The following is a 25,790-nucleotide window of genomic DNA, read 5'->3' on the forward strand; positions in this document are numbered from 1 at the left end:
AATAGGTCTTTCTGGACCCAAACTTGGTGACTTAAGGATTGATTCCTTTCTCCTCCTCCTCCTCTTCTGTCTCTTTTTCTCTGCTTCCTGGTGCCTTTTCTTCCCTGTTCCCCTCCAGCTTCCTTTGAAAGAATTTCTGCACTTCACCTTGATATCCCTTTTCTTGGGCCCCCATTGTTTTACCTGCAAGAGGCAAGGTTTTCAGAAGCTACAGCCAGGACCCCTGCCAGGTTCTGGGGAGTTTTTAAGACTCAGAGGTCCTCTTTCAGGAATTTACTGTGTGTGTTTGCAGAGGGAGGGAAGAGGGGTTGTAACTTAAAGGATTTAGGGCTTGCAAAGCGGAAGTGGGCTGATGGGGTACTCTTCTCTCTCTTAATGAAAAGCCTGTGGAAACACAAAGTTCAGCCTCGGATGCTCTGTGGCTGGGTTGATCTGTGATGGTGCACCTCTCCTGGCTGCACCCAGGATTGAACTGGGAGAGGGTGGAAGATGGGGAAGAGAGACTGGGAAGTCATTATCCCCTGTCAGTCCTCAAATTCCCCCTTAAGCCCTTCCCCCTAATATTATTCTTTGCCTTAACCGACTTCCTTTCCTCAAACAAGCTGTGAATTCCCAAGGTGTGGATGGGGAAGGGGATAGGGGTGGGGCCTTGTGTAGAGTGGGATAGGGCGTGTGGGGTGGCATGGGGGTGGAGCTGCCTTCCTTAAGACCGTTCTGGCAGCGGGGACCTCAAGCAGGCTGGCTTTGAGGCACAAAAAGAGATATCCTTACAGCGCCGCATGGACAGATGCCACGCTGCGCCCCTCTGCGGGCGGGGCCGCGCGGCAGATGGTGAGAAGTGCAATTGGGAGCGAGTTGTCCATCAAATGGTACTTTCTAGATGGGGGTGATCTTGCAGTGCCCGGGCACAAAGAGAGAACCGCCCTCACCTCCCCAGCCCCATTTGCCAGTTTAGACAGTCCCTCCAAGAAGTGAAGGGGGATGGGTCGGCTTGGGAGGATAGTTTAAGTTTGGGTGTGTTTTTTCCTCCCCCCACCCCTCAACAGAAGACCTTCCACAAGACTTGTTAAAAGGCTAGGAGGGTGGGTGACCAGCCCAGGAGGTGAGGCCCGCAGGGGTGAGGATGGAGAGCAGGCAGGGCAAAAGGAGCTCCATCCAGGTTCAGCGGCAGATCCCTAAGGAGGGGTTAGAGCTGCAACTCCGTGCCCGGAGGGGGGGGGGGGGACGACGGGGCGCGCCCCACCCTTTCCTCTGAAGACCTGCGGGCTTTTGTTATGCAGATGGCGGCGGGAGGCTGAGCCAAAGGGGGAGGGGGTTGGAGGGAGGAGGAGACTGCGAGAGGGAGGGGGAGGAGGAAAGTGCAGCTCGCGCGACCAGCCTCCTCTTCCAACGTCACATTGTGCGAGAGACAAAACCCGGGCGCGCCGGAGCTCACACGCGCACGCACACACAGACGACCTGGTCGCCTCTTCCCTCCCGGCGTGGCCACGGAGGAAACCGGCCCTCTGGTCCCTTCCCGGGACGCAGAGAGCTCCCAGCTGCGGGGACCAAGCACCCTGGCCGCCAAGCCTTCTTTCTCCGCCGCCTGTCCAGACTGAGGGTTCCCGATCCCCCCGCCCCGAACCCCGATCTCTCCCACCCCACCCCTTTGGGTTTCTAGCGGACCGTGCTGGGAGCGTGGTGCGCCCTTGTTTGGAATCCACGTTTCAGCACTTCGGACAGCGCCCAGGGCCCCTTTGGGTTAGCTATGGCGAGCGTTCAGCAGGGTGAGAAGCAGCTTTTTGAGAAGTTCTGGCGAGGAACCTTCAAAGCCGTGGCCACCCCGCGTCCCGAGAGCATCATTGTCGCCAGTATCACAGCCCGCAAGCCGCTGCCAAGGTAATGCCATCCTTCCCAAGAGGGGAGACCCTGATGGTCCCCTTTCTGGCCTGTACCCTAAAGCCCTAAGGGGCGGATGCAGGTGGCTGGGCCAGGACACCTGTCTTTCTCCATCTCTTCTTGGTGCCTCCCGCTGGAACATGGGGGCTAATTGCTTGTTTGAGGCAGAAGCCGTCTGTCCAGAAGGGGTTGGGAGGGATCTTTGGAAGGAGAAACACTTGACAGCCAGCAGGCTTTCCAAACATTTGACTTTTTCCAGGTAGACGGTTCAGGTGGGGTCTGACTTTGAGAAACTTTTCTGAGTGTTAGTGGGGTTGGGGGGTGGGGGGGGGACGGTGTTTTGTGTTTCCAAGGAGTCATCAGCTTGTGATGCTTGAGGGTTCATCTCCTTAGAGATGAGCATTGACACAGCTCAAGCAGTTTCAATTCTATACTCAGCCTCGTGCTATACTCAGCTCAGAAGCAGCAAACTCCAAACGTTTTCACAAAAGCCCATATGCTGTTCCTTCAAATACACTCAAAACAGCACCCTCCTCCTCGCCTTTCTGGCTGCTGCTGCTAAATTCTTTCCTCACCCGCATCCAAAACCAGGATTCTTTGCTCAAGAGCCTGGGAGGGGCCTCCCAGACAGAAACTGGTCTCGAAGGAGTTTTATGTGGAGTGTTTATTGTTTTGTTTTTCAAAAGGGTCTGATTGCTTTGAACTGAGTGATGAGAGGGAATAAAGAACCCTCTGCCACTGGTGGAAATGGTGTCGGGGAGGAGAATCTGGAGTAGAGACAGAGATCTGAGCATGTGAGAGGGAAAAGAGAGGAGGGTTGGGGGCAATGGAAGCGTTTCATGGCAGAGAAAACCCAATTCGTTTCATAAATCAATCCATTTGGAGGAGTTTGAGAATGAAAGAGAGAAGGTTGTGCTCTCTGTCAGAGCAAATCAAGGTAGTGTGAAAACTCATTGTTGACCGGTTGTTGGATGAGTGGGTGAGCCCGAGGAAAGGCGAGAAGTGGGCCAGGGGGGACCACTTAGGGGATTTATTAATCCTGGCAGCTGCATTAAGGAGTCGATTGAGAATATATGGCGAAAATTGCCTCAGACAGAAGGCTTGTTCTGCCAAAACAGAGTGTGAACTTTCCAGCAGGTGTGGAGTGGAGGACTGCATGGGCGTCACTGCTCAAGGATGGAACACACATCAGAAAACTTTTCACTTTACTGTTTGGTAGCAACCTGGCTCCTACAGGTTTCTAAGGGTGGGGGAATGAGTGCCTGCCCCGTGCTGGAGACTGAGTAACAAAGAACAGGAGGGACCACTCTAGTGTACCTGGCTGCAAACGTCACTGGCATTTAGGAGAGAGGGATGGAGGGAGGATGGAGACAGCCACTAACAGAGGCCAGAGGAAGGAGACCAGTAATGCCAAGTGCATTCAAAAGCGGAGAATGAGGTTCTCTGTGGAGAGTTTTGACGTCAGCAGTTTTATATTTCTGGGCTTTTGCCATCCGTTCCACCTTTGGAGACTGCAGGCTTTTGGCAAAGCAGGTGCTGTGTTGACCAACGAAATGCCCTTGCAGAAGGGACTAGAGGAAAACTCGCCGGAGACAAGAAGTGCAGCAATCAGTTCCCCTGGTGGGGTTTTTATGCCCTGGTCCCACTTGTCTTGATATCTTCATGCTTTAGCCATCAGTTTCATGCCTTTTTCTTGCTTAGGTTCTCAACCATGTGAATGGTCCACAAAATCCCTCAACCCTCATGCCTTCTGTAGCTTCGTGCATGTCCAGCAGACCCTATAGGAGACTCTCACAGAATTGACTTCTCCCTGCCCCAGACTGTTAGTCGTGTCACTCTTGGAGTGTTTTCATATCCTGACTATCCTTCCCTCTCAAAACCACCCCAACAGCTCTGCTTCATGCTGACAGGATTCCCTCCTTCAGTGTTTCTCTGACAGGTGTGATCTTGGTGTTGAACAGATTCTAAACTTGTAGATTTCACTCCTGGTCTGAGGTTCACAGTGAGCAGGGAACATTCCTCTCCGAGTCCTCAGTAAAGGCAACGTTTGAGTTGCTTTTAAACAGAGAGGCCAGCCAACCTAAATTATCCCCATTGCCACTCAAGCCAGCCACATCCAGCAATGACCCATTCCCATCTCCTTTCTAATGTTCTGTTTGTTTATGGGTGGAAACGCTGCCTTCCCAAAGCTGAGCTCTTAAGACGGAGGACGACAGAAGTACTGCCATTGGATTTCCTAGATCCTTTTTGCCTCCTCTTGAGGCAATCTGGGGCATCTTGGTCTTCTCGAAAATGTCGTTGAGTTCTGTGAGCAAACTGAACTCACAATCAGTGGATCTAGCCCAAGTAGCTGTCTGCAGGGATATGGGGGAGGAGTGGATCAACTACCAGTCCTGGCTACACACTTAATACTTGCTTGTAGGGAAGTGCTACTCCTTGATGGTACTTCTACAGGTCATTTAAAGTCTCTCCTTGTATTGAGCGCAGTACCAGCATAGAAGGATATCTTTGATGCCTGGATTTTGTAATATTTGCATGCTACCTCCTCTCCTAGACTCTCACCCCAGTCACCTTTGAGGCATACTTGATGAGATAGTAGTTTTTTAATGTATCAAATTGCAAGCAGACTCTGGAATGAAATGCCAGAACAGTATAGCAGAGCAGGAAGCTGTATATCATAGTGGCTAAGTACACAGTCTTGAGCATTTAGGCAAACCAAGAGTCTTGTCTTGGCTTGACCATTTACTAGCAGGATTTCTTGGCTCACTGGCTTTGTTATCTTTTAAACAGGAAGAATAATAATAGCTGTCTAGATGGTGGGTTGGGAGGCCCAAAATAGGTAAAGCACTTTAGGTGAATACTGGCTTAAAATCAAGTAGTTCAGAGCTCATCAAAGTCAAAAGGCCATCAACCATTCCTCCCCTAATTTCACTCTAAGGGCCACTTCTCCCCCAGATAATTCCAAGAGTGAAAGTTAGAGAATTCCAGCTCCTGGCAGGCAAGGAAGTGCCCTGACCTAGAATGAGCATGAGGTGGAGCTAAGGAGGGAGGTGGTCACCCAGTTGCTCCTAGAGAAAAGGCTAGCTCCTTTCTGATCTGGGGCTGGTGCGTGGTGGATGTCTGGATTCAGATGTGTCATCCAAGCATCCTGAACCTGCTTTTGGTGTGAGAGGAGGTCACCAGCTACCACCAGTACAGAGAAGATGCAAATTCTTAAGCAATCTTTATTTCAATCCCCTGATTCTAGCAAGTCTAGAATATATGATTTTTGGACTGTGCCAGATGCATATATTCAAGATAAAAGGATGGCTGTTAGTAATCATTCCAGGAAAGAAGCCACCCTGGGAGAGATACTTTAAAAACCCAACAAACCAAGCCAATCCCACATCTTTCTAATTGTTTCTGACTCGTAGTCTCAAAGGAGACTGCCACTCATCTTTCTCCATTGGAGTGACTGGTGCATTCGAACCTTTGACCTTTGCATTAACCATCAAAGACATCCACACCATGCCATCAGGGTGAGTAGAACATAGGAATACCTAGTCAATCTTACCCCAATCCCACTGACAGGAAGTCAACACAAATAAGACACCACATCAAGGTTGTAGCAAGACCTCCATCTCGTTTCTCCCCGCCAATGCCTGTCATCTAATTTATATTCTTTGTTAGTTGCTCGATCGAGAAAAGTTTGTACCTAAGAAGTTTCTAATCCAAAGGGGGAGGGCAGGGGGAGTCTAGCATTTGAAGCCATCTCTCCATCCACAATGAGGATACAGCCTAGGACCTAATGAACAATTAAAAGTAATTTTAAGTTAGTGTATTAATTTTTTTGTGAACACATACACATTAGAAAAGAACAGGAAAATCAAGGCAAGTGGATATGGGGAGGAGGGCTTAAAGGGAATAAGAATTCCCTTTACAGTTGATTCACTTGGCAAGCTGTTCGTTTTCTTCGAAAATCCTTTCAATGCAGAATAGTCTAGAAGCTGACTTCAGCCCAGTCCCTGTCCAAAGGCTCATAAATTCCAGACTACTGGAGATTTTACTGCATGAAGGGAAAGGTGGCCAATTGAAATGCAGGAAAAATGCCTTTGAACCATTTAATTCGAGACTCACCTTCATCCCAAAAAGATCAGTTAGCAGGTTTGTGCTGACTCCATCCTTGGGAACAGGGGTGGGGGTGCTGCTGGGAGGTGATCTCCTGATAGCCCTTGGTTAAGAGCCAAAGGACCAGGGGTCACAAAAGATGCTTTGCACTGAAGATGGATGAGCACTCTTCTCTGTAAAGAAGGAAGTGCTATTGTTTGGTCAAACCTGAAACGTGAGATTTGCTGAATGATGAACAGGAGAGCACATGTGCTACAGAATGCCACAGGGTGTCAGAAATGGTCCCTTCCTACTTCTGACACCCTGTGACATTCACCTGGCAAATGTGCTCTTTCTGAGGAATGGGATGGGTTAGGCTGATAGTTATTGAATGTGGAGTGTTTTCATTTAAGGAGAACACATGGTCTTGAACTAGCACCAGATTCTCCTGTTCCCAGCTGCACCCCCAATCCTGACACATTGGGATTCTCATCAGTGCTATCTGAGAGACACACACATACTGCAAATAGATTTGATTTAGCTAATGTCAGAATGGAGCCCCCTAGATGCAGACATCTGGTTGGCTGGCTGGCTGACTGGCAGAGCGAACCTGCAGGCTGGCCTAGGAGGTGGCTTTGGAGTGCCCCTTAAAGCACCTCTGGGAGTGTCCATTCCTCCGTCTTCACTCTAGGGCAACTGAAAAGGGGAAATCCCTAAAAGCTTGACTCTTGCCAGGGGCAGAAAAGCCCAGCTTTGTGCCATCTGCTTCATGATTGGCTCAGGCATGCCATAGCCGTGTAATGAATGTTAATAGCCCCCTTTCCTCCGGTATGGCCCAGTCTGCCTTTTGGAAAGATGGTAGGGTTGACAGAGGACCCACAAGATCAGAGTTTTCTAATCACTTGCTACTAAGATTTTCTCAAATGTATGAGGAACTATTTCTGAGATGTAGGCAGTGGGATGTGATGATTAAGAGTTTGGGCTCCAAATGAGAACTATCTTGTTGCCAGCAAGTCGCTTGTGACTCATAGCAACTGTGTTGTTGCTCTTAGATGTCATCGACTCAAGTACGACTCATAGCAACCCTAACAGTCAACCTGAACCCTGTGCTATCATCATCTCTGACACACTAGAGCCCATTGCTGAAGTCACCGTGTCAATCAATCTCATTGATGGTCTTCAATCTTTCCAAGCATGGCATCGCTTTCCAAGGAATAGCCTCGCCTAGCTATATGTCCAAAGTATGAAAGATGAAGCTTTACCATTGTTGCCCTACAAGGAACATGCTGGCTGCACCCTTTCCAGAAAACATCTGTCTGCTCTTTTGGTAGTGCATGGAATGTTCAGTACTCTCCATCACCGTAACTCAAAGGCATCAATTCTTCTGTCATCCTTACTCAGTGTCTAGATCTCTGATGCTTAGCAGGTGATTAAGATGATCATGGCCTGAATCAGGCACACCTTCATCTTCAAATTGACATCATTGCTCTTCAGCATCTTGGAGAGGTCCCTGACAGCAGATTTGTCCAATGCAATATGTCTTCTGATTTTCCTAATGGCTAGTATCAAGGATGTTGATTGTTAATCTGGAGAAGAGAAAATTATTGACAACTTTGATCCTCTCTCCATCTACTTTCATGTTGACTATTGGTCCTGTGGTGAAGACTTTTGTTTTCTTGATGTTGAGATGTAATCCGTACTGAAGGTGGTTGGCCTTTGCATACAGTGACTCTGTAAAACAGATTAAAACTACCTCATAGGATTTCCAAGACTATATAGATATTTACTCTTAGAAGAATGACAGCTAGGATGCTCCTTAGGGCAAGGATAGTGAGAGTTTGTCTAAGGTATTTTGAACGTATTGTTAAGAAGGTCCAATCATGGGAAGGGGACATGGTGCTTGGAATAATGGAGGGTCAAAGAAAGAGAGGAAGACTGAGTGAGATGGGTTGACACAGAAGGCTGCAACAGAGATTGTGAGGGGGATGCTGGCACCAGCGAGGGTTAGATCTGTTGTACACTGGGTGGCCATGAGGTGGACTTGACTTGATGGCACCCAACAACAATGACAACATAAGTAGGCAGATGGATGGTATATAGGAGGCATGGAGAGACAAAAGGACAAAGAGGGGCCAGTCTTTGGAAAAGGACATACTGCTTGGAAAAGTAGAAGAGTCCAAGAAGGGCATGGAGATCCTCAAGGAGATGGATTGGCATTGGCATTGTAAGTGTGAACTTAAGCACAGTGAAGATGATGAGAAAAACACAGGATCAGGCAAGGTTTTGATCTCCTGTGCATGGGGTCACTATGAGAGTCCACTCCATGACACCTAACAATAACAACAGCAATCTTTACAGAAGCACCATTCTCCTGTGGAGTGGCCACGGTGGGTTCAAACCACCGACCTTTCCATTGACGGCCAGCCAAGTGTGTTTAATCATTGATTGACCCAGTCAGATCTATCTCAGTTCAAATCTTGATTTGTCCCTTCAAGCAATAAGACCTGGAAGTTACATCATCACATCTCTATGCCTCAGTTCCCCCTCTTGTTACATACTCATCCCAAAAGGTTATAAACTGCAACCAATAGCCAGACGTACTGCCATCAAGCCAGTGCTCACTCACAGGGACAACCCCCCACCCGCATCCCCCGCCAGGTTGCCAAGGCTATGAATCATAACAGGAGGGGACTGTTCATTTTCCAGCAGAGTCACTGACAAATTTAAACCACAGGTGGATTAATACTTCTGGCTATTTGATTAGCAGTGCAGTACACAATGTACTGTACCATTAGAGCTCACTGGGTTATGTTGTTGTTGTTAGATGTCATCCTGTTGACGACAGCCCATAGTGACCCTGTGAACAACAGGCCTGAACCTTGCACTGTCCTGCACCATTCGCGCCATCTCTGATATGCTCATACCCATTGCTACAGTCTCTATGTCAAACCATATTGTTGAGGGGCTTCCTCTCTTTCCCTGATCCTTCACCTTTCCCAGGCTGATGCCTTTTTTTCAAGGACTGGCCCTTCCTGACACCATTCTCAAAGTATTTGTAGTAAATGAGATTCATAGTATGAAAAGCCTGACACAGTGCCTGGCACAGAGCAGGAGCCACAGACCACGTGTTGCTGTTGATTGCAACTCATGTTGAGCCCACCTAGTACAGGGGTTTTTCTTGTGGTATAATGTCTGGCTATCATTGTAACAAAAACAGGTCTTCCTTCTACAGTTCTCCTGAGTGGATCAAAATGTCAACCTTTTGCTTACTGGTTGAGCACAAACTTTACACCATCCAGACCTGAGACCTCCGTAAATGAGTGCTCCGGGGGGGAATCTAGTGGGGTAGATAAAGAGGAAGGTACTGTTCCTCAAGACTGAAGTCCTTGGCCTTGCCACTTGGCCATCACAGTGTTCTACGAGCATTCCTTATTCCCACCCCTCCCCAATTTGTATTTTATGATGGTAAAAACAAAATACAACCCCCCTCCCCCCACTGAAAAACCTATCAATTACATGCATCTCAGAGCTGGACAGTAACTAAGGAAGACAAAAGAAGAACCTGATACCTTGTGACATCATGAGTTGTGGTGCTGGAGAAGAGTATTGAACATACCATGGACTGCTAAGAGAACAAAGAGGTCTGTCCGAGAGAAAGTGAAACCAGTTTGCTCTTTGGAGGCAAGAATTTTGCAGCTCTGTCTCACATACTTTGGGCATGTCACCAGGAGCCGACCAGTCCTTGGAGAAGGACATCATGCTTGGAAGGATAGAGAGTCAGCACAACAGAGGATGACCCAGGATGAGATAGATTGACAGAGTGAACCTTGGAAATGGATCAGGTGTGTCTGAGATGATGAGGTTGGCTCAGGATAGAGCAGGCTTCAGCGCCATTGTTCATAGGATGGTTGTGCGTCAACCCAATGTCCTAGCACATCATAAAATATGCCTTTTAAACCTTAATTCTTCTTTTAATTTTTTTAAATTTTATTACTTTGTGTGTGTGTGCTATCAAATTAGATCTGACTGGTACAGAAGGAGATCGCCCCTCCTTCTCCAGTAGAGCATCTGGTGGATTCAAACCATGCACCTCTGGGATTGCAGTGCAGCTTCTTGCCACTAGGCCACCAGAGCTCCCAACCATAATTTTTAAGTATAAACTTCACTGACATTAATTTCATTCATGATGTTGTGCAATCATCTATTTCCAAAATTATTCATTATCCCAAACAGGAATTGTACACACGCTAAGCAATAGCTTTACCTTCCTTCGAGCCCCTCCAGTCTTGCTTCTGGTCTCATGAATGAGCTAGCTTGTTCCAGACATTTCATGTAAATAGGATCTTATTTTATTCAGCAAGAAGCCTTCAAGGTTCATCCATACTAGTGAATATATTATAATTTCATTCTTTTTTTACTAATGGAATATTGTATGTATGTACTATGTTTTATTTATCCATATATCAGCTGATGGACACTTAGGTAGAGCCCAACTTGTATTCATCCTTCATTATGACTTTAGCATTCCCTAATGAGGCCCCAGTGGTGAAGTCCAGAGTGAGCTGTGCTGCGAACCCTCCCCCCCCCAAAAAAAATCATGTTTCTTTGTTAGTTTGAATCCACCAGAGGCTCAGAGGAAGAAAGATGGGCGGTCTCCTCCCTCTCAAATTACAGCCCCAGCAGCCCATTGGAGGGCCAGCTACGAGTCAGTTCTGACTGACAGCAAGGGGTTTGAATTTTGAGACTGAGCCGCTGAGCCCTGGTGGCAGAGTGGTTGAGTGATGGCTCTTCACTGAAAGGCCAGCAGTTTCTCTGTGGGAGAAAGATGTGGTATCTGCTTCTGTAGAGATAAAAGGTTTGGAAATTCTGTGGGACAGTTCTGCTCTATCCTATGGGGTCAATATGAATCAAAAGAGAGGGATAGATTGGGTTTAATCAAGAGCCACTGTGCTGCATGTGTGTGTGTGTGTGTATGGAGGGGGGTGTCTGTGTGGTTAGATGGTAGCTGTGTGTTGATTCTGATTCCTAGTGACTCCGTGCACAGATCCTGGACCATCTGGACCAGTATGTTTTATCTTAGTTACAGCCACTAGGTCAGTCCATTTGGTTGAGCGTCATCTTCTTTTTGCTTTTTAGTTTAAACCAAGCAAGATGTTCTTTTCCAGGGAGTGGTCCTTCCTCATCTAGAGAGCCTTGGCAAACTCTGACAGGCCTCAGGAACACAGAAATCCAAACGCATTTCTTGTTATGGTTTGCGAACGCTTACTGGCTCTGTGAGTCCTGGCAAGCATCTCACCCTTCTCAGGCTCGGTTTCCTCATCCACAAAATGGGACTAATAATAGCAGCCACCTCCAAGAGCTGAATGAGCTAATTCATGGAGAGTGCCATTTGGCACACGCGAAGGGCTCCCTATTAATAATAAGTTGTAGTTTTTATTATTACTACTTGCCAGGCCCGTCAGGGAGGAAAGATGAATGAAATGTACTCCCCATCCTCTTGGATGGTCTGGGAGTGTGATGATGGTGAAGCCAGACACAATCAAGATTAAGAATGAAATGAGGCAGACAGTCTAAAGTGCAGCCACATAAGGAAAAAGAAGTGCAGAGAAACCCAGGGAGGAGGGAGCACCAGGAGAAATGAGATCCCTTGCTTCCAGTTGCACGATTACCCTCAGTTAAGTAATCTGGAAAATGGGAACGATTTTACCTACAAATGCAAGAAAAGCCTTTGTTTCTAAACAGGTCTCCAGAGAAACTTTTTTGAAAGGAGTACTCGCTCACTGCCATCAAGTTGGAATCACCTCATAGCTGGCTCTCCAGTCGATTTTCATAGGCCACAAATCATATGGGAGGAGACTCTCCACCTCTCTGCCTTGAAGCAGCTGGTGGATTTGAACTGCTTACTTTTGGGTTGGAGGCAAAACTCCTTACCAACTAGACCACCAACTTACAGAGTTAAGGAAAGAGGGAGTGGACAGGAAGTCCCCATTTGGGGCTCAGGAACACAGACACCGGGAAGGGGTTTTTGTCCTTTGTGGTCTAGCTCTGAGCCATAGAAAACTCATCTGCATTCCCGGAGCAACCACCCACAGTGGAGGGATTGGAACGAGCCAGCAGGGGGTGCAAATAAAACCAGCAAGCAATGAACTCACTAATGGAAGGAGCCACCCGTGGCTGGAAAGCACCAGCATGCTTTCATTTATTCATCCATTCATTTATTCATTCATTCAGTGCATTTATTGAACACCTCCTCAGTCACGAAGGAGCCCTAGTGACACAGTCGTTGAGCACTTGGCTACTAACCGAATCATTGGCGGTTCGGCTTGAACCCACCAGCCACCCTGCCAGAAGAATATGTGGCAGACTGTTTATGTAATAACTTTGGAAACAGTCCCACTGTGTCCTATAGGGACCCTATTGGGTACTCAGTGCAGAAGCGGTCAGTACAAGGCCCTGTACATCATGCTGGGAAAGGTGGCAGCTCAGAGAAAAGAGAGGAAGACCCTCACCAAGATGGATTGGCACTGTGACTTTGTAATAAGCTCAAGCATGGAAGGATGCTTATCATGAGGATGTTGCAGCATAGGGCAAGGTTCAGATCAAGTTGTCGTTAATAGGGTCACTTGTGAGTCATAGCTGAGTAAAGGGTGCCTAACAACATTCTCATGGGGGAGAAAGATAATGAATAAAGAAGCAAGTGAGCTGGGGAGTTGGAGAAGAGTATTGAATATACCGTGGACTGCTAAGAAAAAAAAAACAGGTTTGTTTAATCCTAGAGAGGGTTAAACCAGGCTGCTCCTTGGAGGCAAGGATTCTGAAGCTTTGTCTGACATACTTTGGCCATGTTGCAAGGAGGGACCAGTCCTTGGAGAAGAACATCATGCTTGAGAGGGTGGAGGGACAGCACAGGAGAGGAAGACCCTCGATGAAATGGATTAATTCAGTGTCTGGGGTAATGGGAGCAGGTGTGTCAGGGACAATAAAATTGGCACAGGACAGAGCAGGGTTTAGGGCTGCTGTACATAGGGTTGCTATGAATCACAGGTGACTTGACAGTACAGAACAACAACAATACAATGCCAGGTGTTAATAAGTACTTTATGGAAAAATCAGGCAAGGGGAAAGAAGGGACTGCTTCCTTAGATGGGGTGATCAGAGGGACCTGGATGAAGAGGAGGGAGAAATGAGGGTAGCTGAGGGAAGAGCATTGCAGCCAGCGGAAAGAGGAAGCTACAGCAGCCCGAGGTGGAAGCCTGCTTGTTGTACCTGACATTAGCAAGGAGGTGCGTGTGACTGGAGCAGAGAGAATAAGGCAGAGTGACAGGAGACAGTACCCAGGATGAAGGCAGGTGGCTGATGAAGCAGAAAACCCCTACTGGCATAAATGATAACCACAGCTTCTCACAAAAAGGCTGAAGGTTCTATCTCAACTACGAGTGCCTAGGAAGAAAGGACTGGCAAACTGCTTTCAAAAAACTTGCCATTAAAAATCCTATGGAGCCCTAATTCTACTCAGATAAATGTGAAATTGACACCCTTAGGGTCAGCAGGACAGCCTGCTGAGGATATCTGGGATCCTCAACTCCTAATCTGAGAACAAGGGCAGCTTGCAGGCTGCCTCTGGGCAGCTTCTCAGGTCTCATCCATGGCTCCTTCTCTCCTCGCTCTGATTCAGCCAGTGGTGACTTTGAACAACGATGCCAGAAACTTGCCTGGGCCCCTCCTTGCGTTGTGGACAAGCATGAAATGTACAATCTCTCTGATTGCGATCAATCAGATTAGGAAATTGAAAAAGACACTGTTTAGACTTCCAAATAGCGGTGGCAAATCTTGTTTCCACGGCAGCAAGGGTTTGGTCTCATATCCATGCATGCACACCTACCCCCCTCCTCCTTCACTGCACACCCTTGAAGCTACAATTTCCATTCTCTCCTCTCTTCTGTCTCTCTTCTCTCTTCTTTCTCACTCCTCCTCTCCCTCTCTCTTCCACCCACTTCTCCTTTCTCTCTGTGTCCTTCTCTCTCACTCTCTCCCTACATCCTTTCTCTCTCGCCATCTCCTCTGTGTGTGTGTGAGAGAGAGTGTATGTGAGTCTTCTGTTTTTTCTCCATTTAAGCTTTTACTACAGGAGCTCCCATATGCCACTGCCTGGGTGCAGAGCCCTATGAAATAAAACACAGAATTAAGATGTCATAGAGACAAAGCCAAACCAAACACGGGAACAATGCAGAACCCTAAAACAGTCATTAAGCAATTCACATCTATGTGTGTCTGTTCAAAACAAATATTAAGATCCTCCGGACGCAAATGTTTCTCATCAGGAGAATCCCCTAGCTGCTGGATTCCCGGGGCTCGCATACCACTGACAGCTCCGCGGAGCCCACACGCTGATGGATCTGATCACTGTTCTCTGGCTTCATTAAAAGTTAAGCTTAGGCAAGTGAGCTGGAATTTTACAAGACAGTTACCCCTCCTGTGGGAAGCCAGGAGCCATCTGGGCCTGAGCGTTGTGTATTCATGGTGTGTGTGTGCACTCACTCATGGTGGGAATCTGTGTGCCAAGCGCCTTAAATCATTATATGCCCAGCCCTTGCGAAGCACACTGCATCTGTTATCTAATTCCAGCCCCGTAATCACTCAGTGGTGGTGGTTAGTGGCTGGTGAGCTGACTGATCCATTGTGATCAGAGGAGAACAAAGCACTATCTGGTCCTGAAACAGCATTGCAATCACTGATGTGGTCAAGTTCATGGTTGAGGCCACTTAGTATTCAGAATGCCTTCCAGCCTTGGGGGATATTCTTCCAGCAAAATATTGAACGGTATCCTGTCATGATCTATGAGGTTTTCACTGACTAAGTTTTTGAATGAGATTGTCCATCCTTTCTTCCTAGTCTATCCTTGTCTGGAAACTCTGCTGAAATACACCCAGTATTTGAAATACAAGTGGCATAGATTTCAACCTCATGGCAGTCACCAACCACAATGACCACCTGACTGATAGGTGGTGACAACTTGTCAATTTGAAGCCATCTCGTAGTGACCTTCCGCCAAGTTTCCAAGGACACTGTCCATTGTTCTCCCATGGAGCACTGTAACACATAATAGGAGCTCCATGATACTCTCCCTCAAAAACCACAAAACAAAAACCAAACCAAGACTCATCGCTGTCAAATCAGAAGCAACTCAGCTGACCCTCCAGCAGGTTTTCAGAGGCTTAAATTACACAGAAAGAGATTGCCCATCTCTTTCCCAAGGAACAGCTGGTAGATTTGAACCACTTGCCTTGGGGTTTTTCTGATAATAGACATCCTAGTGGATATCTCATTGTCATTTTTATTTACATTTTACTAAGATGTTGTGCTGTCAACCCACAGGCACATGGTTCAAATCTGCTAGCTGCTCCCGGGGAGAAATATGGGTGTTCACCTCCTATGTGATTTACAGCCTCTGAAACCTGAGGGTCAGCTATGAGTCAGTTATAACTGGACAGTACACCACAACGACTAAGGACATTGAGTATCTTTTATATTATTTATTGGCTATTTGTATATTTTCTTTGGAGAACTGTCTATTCAGTCTTCACACTATTTTTTAAAATAGACTGTTTTTCTGTTATTTAGTTGTAGGAGCTCTTTATATATCGTGGCTGTTAAACCTTTATAAGATATATGGCTCCCAAATAATTTTTCTTATTCTCTAAAAGCCTTTACCAAGGGTTTCAATATTTTGATGATCTTTTACCTCTCTCAGTTAAAAAAAATCAAGAATAAACCCTCAATATATCTATACTTATTTATAAATTATATATACATGTCATTGTTTCAATATATTATGCACCTGAAACAATATATCCCTTAGTTTCATCCACCCTATTTCCACATGCAAAATGAGAAGACTGAATTATCTAAAGTCTATTAAATGCTAAAACTTTTAACTTCATACATTTTTCGGTGTCTTCATCAATACAGCGGACTGAGGTATTTGTACTTGAGTTATTGTGGTGTACCATCGAGTCAGAACTGACCCATCGCTGACCCTCCAGAGGGTTTTCAGAGGAAGTAATTGCACAGGAGAAAATGATACATTCTTCTTGCATGGAGCAGCTGGCAGGTTCCAGTCACGTGCCTCTGGGATTGCAGCCAGATTCTTACCACTAGGCCACTAGAGCACTTCCTGGTCATACTTGGGCTACCCTCATTAATTATTCATGCAACGAGTTTGGGGTTTTTTTAATTATTAAATTTTGTTAATTTTAATGAACATTTACAGAGATTTTGGGTTTTCATTCATTCATTGTTGCACTGTTTTCTCTACCCTCCTCCCCAGTTCGTTCTTCTTTCTTTCCTCCCCCTTGAAAGTCTGTTTGAATTGTCCAATTGCCACAGCATGCAACAAGTTTTTCAAGATGGCCAACCACGGACCCCTGTTCTTGACTATCGGAACATAGTAAGAAACAAGACAGAACAAGTCTCCACTCTCAACTAGTAGTTCAAAACTCCTGTGTATCAAAAGAAATACCACTGCTGTTTCTGTGGGTCTGACAGGTCAAGCAGAGGCAATTGCATACGGGTTCTGATTATTAAGCATAAAGAGCTCTGGTGGCTTAGTAGTAAGCACTTTCACCACCAACACAAAAGTAAAGGGTTCTAATCCACCAGCTGCTCCATCAGAGAAAGACGGGAAAGCTCCTCCTGTGTGATTTACTGCCTCTGGGCACCCATCAGCTTTGGGTGGTTCCCACTCGATGGTACACAACAACAACATTAATTGTGAAAGTTGTCAGAGGAGAGCAAAGTGCAACATTCATGCCTTCAGATAACAACTCAGCCCTGCCACCTGCTAGGTGATGGAGTACACAGCTCTCATCCTGTAGCACAGTCCCTAGCAGAAACTACCCTTGAGTCATTTATCATGCAGATCACCTTAAAATAAAACCAGTGTGTGGAAGGCCACAGAGAGGTGGATTGTGATAAGGACATCTGTGATGGGAAATGTAAGTTAGTCTGGAGCATTTTATAAGCATTCTCAGAAGAAATAACATTGAAGCAGAGATCTGGAAATGGAATGGGTGTTAATTAGCAACCAGAGGAGAAGGAGAAGTTCTTAAGAGCAGGTGCAAAGGTCCTGTGGCAGGAAGGAAGGGGGGACATGACTTAGTAAAAGACATGTCGGTCAGGGGCACTGTTTAGAAATGGTCTTGAGGAAGTGGACAAGGACTGAGCCATGCAGTGGTGTACAAGGCTTCCCTGGGGAGTGAGTTCTATAAAAGCAACAGAGGGCTTTGGATGGGGTGGAGAATAGGCATGTTCTGCCCTGTTTTGCAAAGAGGTTCTCCTTGGTGTTCATGGAGCGTAAATTAGTTGGAGCAAGGGCAGAGGAAAGCAGGATAACTGTGAGTGGTGTGAGATGAGATTATAACAAGAGCAACTGCCTGAGCTAATTGGACAAGTTTCCATAAAATAAGACGAGCCAAACAAAAGCAAACCACCCATCACCTTCAACTCCAGTCCACAATGACAGGAAGCACAGAAGCAGAATGTATCTGAACAGGCAAACCTGATTTCAATCCCACCTCTGTCATGGACAGCGTGACCTTGGCAGTTTCCTAGTCTGTAAAGTGTGTGAGGATACCGCCAATATTTCAGCTAAGAACTCTGGATTTTTATTCCACATCTGACCCTTACCAGCCACCTGGCTTCAAACAGGTCAGTTCCCTTCTCTGATCTCTATTTCCACATCTGTATAAAACAGCTCTGGTGGCATAGTTGGTAAAAAGTTGTGCTGCTTAACCTAAAGGCACTTGGTTTGAATCCACCAACTGCTCCATGAGAGAAAGATGGGTGGCCTTCCTCCATGAGATGCTCGCTGAGATTTACAGCTTCTGAAAAGCCACTGGAGGTTCAGATATGAATCGGTTCCAATTTGATGGTATACAACAACAGTGCTCATTGCAGCACTATTCACAGTAGCCAGAAGATGGAACCAACCTATGTGCCTATCACCAGAAGGAAGAAAATGCAGAATGTGACATATACCTACAGAGGAATGTTACCCAGCCAGAAAGGGAGATGAAATCTTGACACACACCACCATGTGGTTGGACACTGATGATACTCTGAGTGAAATAAGTCACTCACAAAAGGATAGCTATTGTGCGGCCTTAATATGAAATGTCTAAAATAAGCAAATACACAGAGAAAATTCTTTGGAAGAAAAAAAAATACTTGGGATGGCTAGGAGAATAAGGAGAGCAAGAAAGGAACGGACCTTAAGACAGGTGTGGTGGTGTAAAACTTTTGAAAATGGATAGTGATCCTGGTGGAACAACATAGTAATTGATATGATCAATGCCACTGAATTGTACTCTTAAAACATTCAAAATTGGGGGGATTGCATACCAATGAAAGAATTTTTCTTTTACTTTTCAAAAAGAATGAACTGGGGGGAGGGGTGGGCAGAGAGAAAAGTGCAACAATGAATGAATGGAAATCCAAAGTCTCTGTTAACGTTCATTAAAATTAAATATGGTGAGCTCTGGTGGCCTAGTGGCAAGAAGCTACAACTGCAATCTCAGAGATGCACGGTTTAAATCCACCAGATGCTCTGCTGGAGAAGGAGGAACAATCTCCTCCTGTACCAGTCAGATCTGATTTGACGGTACATACAAAAAATAATGAAATAAAATAAAATTTTTTTAAAAATAAATAAAATTAATTAAATAAAAAAACCCATTCAAAATGTCAAACTTTTTACAAAAATCATGGTAAAAGGTATGCCCAGTGAAACGTACAAGGACCAAGTACTGATGGGTCTGCCTTGTTTTCCCGAGTATCAGAAGTTTTCTGTTTTGACAGGGTGCAGTCTTACCACTTGTCTCTTGTTTTGGTGGACACTTTTGCATTTTCCGTCTCTGTCAGGATTCTGCCTTACACAGCTCCCAGATTCCGCAGGTTTTACTGTATAACACCTCGTTCATAAATGGTGGGGAACTTTTTTTGATGAAACATACAAAACAACTGAGACTCGATGATGAAGCCCAGCTGCTCAGTGCATAGATGAGGAGAGGGAGACCCAGCAAGGAGAAGGGGCTTGCCGAGGTCCCCAGTCAGCTGAAGGCAGCTTAGGGTGACCTCTGTGTTCCCTGGAGTGCTGTTCCTCCAAGGTCATTGTTTCTGTTTGAACTTCCCAACAGGTGAGCAGCCACCACTCCCTCTTCCCAGCACCCCTCCCCCCATGGCCCCACCTGCTGCTGCAGCCTCTCTGGCATGTGGGATGCTGTCCATCTGGCCCCGGGCTGGGCTGAGCTGAACCAGGAGCAGATTTCAGAACTAACAGCAGGGAAGTTGTGGGACTTTGTTGGGGCCACACTAACCAGGTGGCAGGTGATTCTGGGGATCATCCACACTTGGAGGGGTTAGGGTGTGCAGCAGTGCAGCATGTCATCAGCTACTGTTTCCCCACATGGGTGGTGGTTTCCAGTGAGAGAAGGGCCACTACCAGAATAGTACCTTACAGTGGCCAGCCCTTTAGAAACCATTGCCGCCTCACTGGGAAATTTAAGATAAAGGGCCAGAGGGGATGTGACTGTCACTGTGGTTCTGTGCTGTGGAGTCGATTCAGACTCATAGCAACCCTGCAGGACAGAGCAGGACTGTTCCACAAGGTTTCCTGGGCTGTGATATTTACAGGAGTAACTGCCAGTTACAGACTTGAGCTACTGACATTTTGATTAGCAGCCAAGTGCCTAACTGCTCTGCTACCAGGGGACCTTACGGTAACTCCAGTGTGGCCTCTTTATGTTGGAGGCGGAGAGACTGAAGCACAGAGGAAAATACAGGGCATTCTACAGAGCACAGCTAGAATATGAGCCCTGCCTTGTCTGTCGGTCCCAGGAGACCACAGGACTCTGATTCCAAGGGAATGGATTTATTCCCATTTTAAAAGTGGACAATTTACTTAACTAATCTAGGACATATTCCTTCTGTAACCCTTTTGTGACCTGTGGAACATACAGTAGCTACCTACATTTTCCACCGCTGGTCTTCAGTGGGGTGTTTCTATCCCACGTCTATTTTATACTGCCATCTGGTGGAAGCTCTGTATAACTGATCTCATCCCATCAACCCCAGTACTGTTGAGTACGACTCATAGCAACCCTATGAACAATGTATCTGAGCTCTCTCTTATCCTGTGCCATCCTCATTGACTGACATACTTGAACCCATTGCTGCAGTTACTGTGTCAATTCTTCTTGTTGAGGGTCTTCCTCTCTTTCTTTGACCCTCCACCTATCCAAGCATGAAGCCCTTCTCCAAGGAATAGCCCTTCCTAGCAACATGCTCAGTGTATATGAGATGAAGTTTTACCATCTTTGCCTTGAAGCAGAACTCCAGTTGCACTTTCTCCAGGACATTCTCCTGGAAGTCCGTGGGATAGTCAGTCCTCTTCTCCAACACCATAAAGCAAAGGCATTGATTCTTCTTCTGATGTCCTTAATCATTGTCCAGTTTTCAGGTATATAGAAAAAAAAATTAAAAAGATTGTCAGGTGCATCTTAGTCTTTAAATAACACCATTGCTCCTTAGTATTTTGGAGAAGTACTTGACGACAGACTTTCTCAATGCAACACGTCTTTTGATTTCTTGGCTGTGCGTACCAAGGGTATTAATTGTGGACCAAAGTAAAATAGAATTGTTGACAATTTCAATCTATTCTCTATCCGTCATCATGCTGCCTGTTGGCCCGATGGTGAGGATGTCTGTCTTCTTGATGTTGAGATGAGATAACAACCTCAGAAAGGTGAAGCCACCTTCCCAAGGCTAACTAAGCGTTGTTGTTGTTGTTAGGTACCATAAAGCTGACTGTCATTCATAGTGACCTTCTGAACCCCAGATCTGAACTTCACCCTAACCTGCACTGTCCTCACCATCTCTGCCATGCTCAACCACATTGTTAACACTCACTGTTTTCCATCCGTCTTGTTGCAAGTGCTCCTCTCTTTTGAGGACATTCTACTTTACCCAAAGTATATTATTCTCCCCCTCCCTCCACAACCGGTCCCTCCAGATAACATGCCCAGAGTGTGTAAGACACAGTTCCACCATCCCCGCCTCTAACAGTCACCGTGGTGGCACTTCTTCCACGACAGGCTTGTCTGTTCTATTTGTCAGTCCATGGGAGAAACAATACTCTTTGCCAGTTCCACAATTCAAAGATATCAATGCTTCTATCTTAGTGGCTAGCCAGCTCTGCTAGCCAGTTCTCATAACCTAAAATCACTGCCAGTAAGTCGTTTCTAACCCAGAGCCAACTTTGCTGGACAGAGTCAAGCTGCCCCATAGGGTTTCTGAGGCTGGGAATCTTTATTGGAAGGAAGTGACCTCATGTTTCTCCCTCAGAGTGACTGGTGGGTTCAAACCACTGACATTTTGGTTAGCAGCCCAACACACTTAACCCACTGTGCTATCAGGGCTCCTCACCAGCTCTGTGAGAATTGCTGTTAAGTATATACGCTATTAGGCTGACGAATAGTAAGATCAATAGAGAAGTGATCCCAGAGCCTGGTCATTGGTGTGGGAATGGATCTGTGTGATTGGAGGGCAATGTCCTGTTTGTTTGCAGGAAATGAGCAGTAGTACAGCTCAGAGTACAACTGATGCACACAGTGCCTCTCTGTAAAGCTGTGAATGCTGGGAGGGATGGCCCAGAGATTGAAGAGAGTGAGTTAGTGCTTCCCACAAATGAAATAAACCTAGGATGCAAGCTTGAGACCATTGAGCCTGTCCTGACTGACTCTGACCCCATGCATTATAGATTAGAACTGAGTTGCACAGGGTTTGCTGGGCTGTAATCTTTACAGAAACAGATCACCAGTCCTTTCTTCCACAGTGCCACGGTATAGGTTCGCTCGACCATCCTTTAGAGCAGTAAACTTACCACCAGCAGGTTGAATCTGACTCATAGCAGCCCTCCATTGGGTTTCTGCAGCTGTAAGTCTTTACGGGAGGTGATATACCTGTTGTTGTTTTTTTCTCCTGTGGGACAGCTGGTGGATTCGAACCGCTAACCTTTTTGATTGACAGCACAACCCCCAGTACACTGCACAAAAGCCTTTGTGGACATGCATGCAAATGAGGTGCATAATAAATGTTTGTTGAATCAACTGTTGGAGGAGTTGGCTGCTGGGTGGGACTTGGAAGACCAAGTTTGGGCGAGGGGAGAGCAGAGCCCTGACTTAGCCCATAGAGAGGAGGGTGAGGGACCCAGGGTGGTGGCCTCTGTGAGGAAGTTCCTGCCTGCTCACTGCTAAGTCTGAGATGCAGGTACATTCTCCAAGCAAACCAAGGAGCCAGAACTCAGAAGGAGGAGGCAAGGATGCTGGACCAGAGGAGCTGTTTCTGTCTTGTGTTCTGCTAGTCAGCCATGTGCCAGGAGTGTGCTGGAGACTGACCTGCTGGACAATGCCTCCGGCACCTGAATATCCCAGCAGGAAGGCAGGGCAGAATGGGCCACGTCCTTAGGGACCCCAGTCCTCTCCACTGCATCTTCGTCCGGCTGTGTCCAGCCTGGGTTAAATTTGGGTGCGATCCAGCCTCTTTACAGAAGTGGCCCACTGCACAGAGAAAGTGCCTCAAATTAGGAAGTGACTAGGAGATGGGTGAAATTCATCCCCCTCCCGTTTCATCATGCGGAGAAGAAAGATGAATGGAGTTATTTAGAATAATAACAACGACGATGACAGTATAATGTCAGACACTACATTTTGTGTGGACTAGCTTATTGACGCCTCTGAGGGCTAGGGAATATGCTTATCTCTGTTGTGCAGATGAGGAAACAGGATCAGAGAGGTCAGAACTTGCCCAAATCCAATCTCCTTTGAGTCCAGGGTCCACACTCTTAACCTCCCTGCGCTACTACATCCATGTCAGTCAGCTAATTAACTTACTGAATAAAGATTTGCATTTTCATAATGTTTCCTGTTTGCCAATTACTTCACGGGTATTTGTGCCTTTGTTTGAGTCAGCTCCGATGCCAACAGGTACCATGTCCACCTCTCCCATCCTTTGGAGTTGGAAAATTATGCCTGGCATTCGGAAAGCTCTTTCTGCTTTGCATTCTATTCAGTGCAGCAAAAGGCTTGTGCTATATTTTGCTTTCCAAAGCCTCAGTTTTCTGTAAAATGGATGGATAGTTCTCTTTCAAGGTTGTTGTGTATTGTAGGGTTGGAACTTACAGCTGACTCTCTGACAGGTAGACTGCCCACCCTTCTCCCGCAGAGCAGCTGGTGGATTCAAACCGTGTGCCTTTGGGATTGCAGCGCAGCTTCTTGTCCTAGGCACAGCCTCTGATCCAGCAGAGAAGTCTAGTCCTCACTAGCTACTGAGTTGTACACATCTGAGTTTATCAGCTCGCTGTCCTCGAATTGGTTCTGACTCAGAGTGACCCTCTTGGGGTCTGAGCTGGGGGGTCTGAGGTAGTAAATCACAGTAGCAGGAAACTTGCTCATCTTTCTTTAAAAAAAAAAAAAAAAGAAGGAAGCTAGCTAGCTAGCTGCTGGTGAATTTGAACTGCTGGAGCTGTGCATCCATTTGGTTTTCAGGGTGACTCCCTGCAGGCTCCCATTAGAGCTCCCTGAACTTGACAATCTCATCACCTTCATACTATAACTTGAGTCACAGCCGACCCTCTAGCAGGTTTCCACCCATCGGAGAGGCATGACCTCTGGGTTAGCAGCTCAGCTCCTTACACACTAAGCAACCAGAGCTCCCTTGTCTTTTGTTGTTGTTGCTGTTGTAGTACACTGCCACGTCAGAATCGACCCTCCAGAGAGTTTTCAGAAACAGTAAATCACACAGGAGGAAACTGCCCATTTTTCTCCCACGGAGCATGTGCTTCTGGGTTGGCAGCACAACTCCTTCCCACTAGGCCACCAGAGCCCCTTTTCTTCTTTCATGAGGGGAGAAAATATGCCTCTTGCTAGTTCTCTGTTGCCGTCAAGACCTCAGTTGCCATCAAGCCGACTTCAACTCACGGTGACTTATGGGTGCAGAACTGATCTCTACTCCATACGGCTTTTCAGTGGCTGATTTTATCTTTTCTCTCAGAAGTAAATCTGCAGGTTTTCTTCCAAGGTGCCCCTATGTGAATTCGAACCAGTAACCTTTGAGCTAGCAACTGAACTTGTTAATCATTTAATGAGGTGAGATCCACTTGATGGAGATGAGATTGATTTTGGACTTTGTTTTTCAAGAATCAGATCCCATGTGAACACTGACATCTCATTATTGGTGGTGGTGGTGTCCATGTGGGAGGGGCCCGGCCAAAGATTTCGCCAAGATTGGGTTAAACAGAGGCCTGTCTGGGAAAACAGAAGCAAAAAGAAAGCTGAAAATATATTTGTTGTTTTTGTTGTTATGTGCCGTCAAATCATTTGCGACTCATAGCGACCCTATGTACAACAACCCTAAACTGTGCTCTATCCTGTGCCAACCGTATTGCCTTTGACACACCCATCCTGATTACCCCAGTCACTGAATCAATCCACCTCATAGAGGGTCTTCCCCTCCTGCGCTGTCCCTCTACCCTACCAAGCATGATGTCCCTCTCCAAGGACCTGTCTCTCCTTGCAACATGTCTAAAGTATGTCAGACGAAGCCCCAGAATCCTTGCCTCCAAGGAGCAGCCTGGTTTAACCCTCTCTAGGATGGATCTGTTTGTTTTCTTGGCAGTCCATGGAACATTCAATACTCTTCTCCAGCACCACAGCTCAAAGGCGTCAATTCTCCTTCTATCCTCCCTAGTCATTGTCCAACTCTCTGATGCACAATATATTTACTATTGGAAAATAGATTTAGTGATGACAACTCATCTAGCCATGCACAGCTCTGTCTTTGGGCTGTAATTATGCTTCTTTTGAGTTTTCTCAAGAAACAGCACCGGGTGGAGGCATCTTGCCAGAGCACAATGTTAAGTGGGTGCTGCTGTTGTTGGGTACAGTTGCGTCAACTCTGACCCACAGCGGCCCTATGCCTGTCCTGCTCCGTCCTCTCCGTCTCCGCCATGGTTACACCCGCTGATGCAGTCACTGTGTCAGGCCGTCTAGTTGAGGGTCCACCTTTCTTTTACTGACTCTCTGCACGTTCATCACCATTCATACTCGTGGATGAAATAGCTGGAAAGTGCTGGGACGAAGATAAGAACGAAAGTGTGATTCCAAAGCCCATGTTCCCCTGCTTTGAAATCTACTGCGCATGCGTAGAACAGTCTTCAGAATGCTATTGGGCGGGCCAATGTGAAGATAGACATAGTGCTTATCCAATCCTGCCCTGCAAGCACTGTGGATTCGTTGTTGATGGTAGACACCATTGAGTTGGCTCTGACCCAAAGTGACCCTACGCGCAACATAATGAAACATTCTAACCCTGCGGCATCCTGACAATTGTTTCCGCATCTGAGTCCATTGCTGCAGCCTCTGGGTCAGTCCATCTTACCACCTTCCCCTTCTTCACTGACCATCTACCAAGCGTGATGTCCTTCTCCAGGATCCTGTCCTTCCTAATAACATGTCCAAAGTTGGTGAAATTAAAAGTCTCATCATCTTCCTCCTCACCCCAGAGCATTTTGGCTGTATTTCTTCCAAGCTGAGAGAGTCCCTTTTCCCAGTAGCCTGTAATACATTCAGTATTCTTTGCCAACATTAAATAATGCTTTCAAAGAAACAGGAAGTCTGCTGTTCAAAAAATTCTTGATGATCTTAGGGACGTGTCTCCACTGATGATCTGTTAGAGCGTTTGGGATTTTTTTTTCCAGACTGAAGGATGTTGGT

The 25,790-nt window shown here is 46.5% G+C and overlaps 1 protein-coding gene across 1 annotated transcript in view; it reads left to right on the forward strand.

Annotated features, from left to right (window-relative positions):
• The first annotated feature begins 1,617 nt into the window (after positions 1-1,617).
• The window catches only part of SRRM4 (serine/arginine repetitive matrix 4), a 201,483-nt gene continuing 177,310 nt past the window's right edge, over positions 1,618-25,790 (forward strand). The window contains exon 1 of the mRNA XM_006890414.1: positions 1,618-1,878. Within this exon, the coding sequence (XP_006890476.1) occupies positions 1,748-1,878 (131 nt within the window). The 5' untranslated portion in view covers positions 1,618-1,747. The remainder of the gene's footprint in view (positions 1,879-25,790) is intronic.

Source organism: Elephantulus edwardii, unplaced genomic scaffold (assembly GCF_000299155.1).
Source record: "Elephantulus edwardii isolate Elephantulus edwardi_28Jun2011 unplaced genomic scaffold, EleEdw1.0 scaffold00089, whole genome shotgun sequence".
Taxonomy (NCBI): Eukaryota; Metazoa; Chordata; class Mammalia; order Macroscelidea; family Macroscelididae; genus Elephantulus; species Elephantulus edwardii.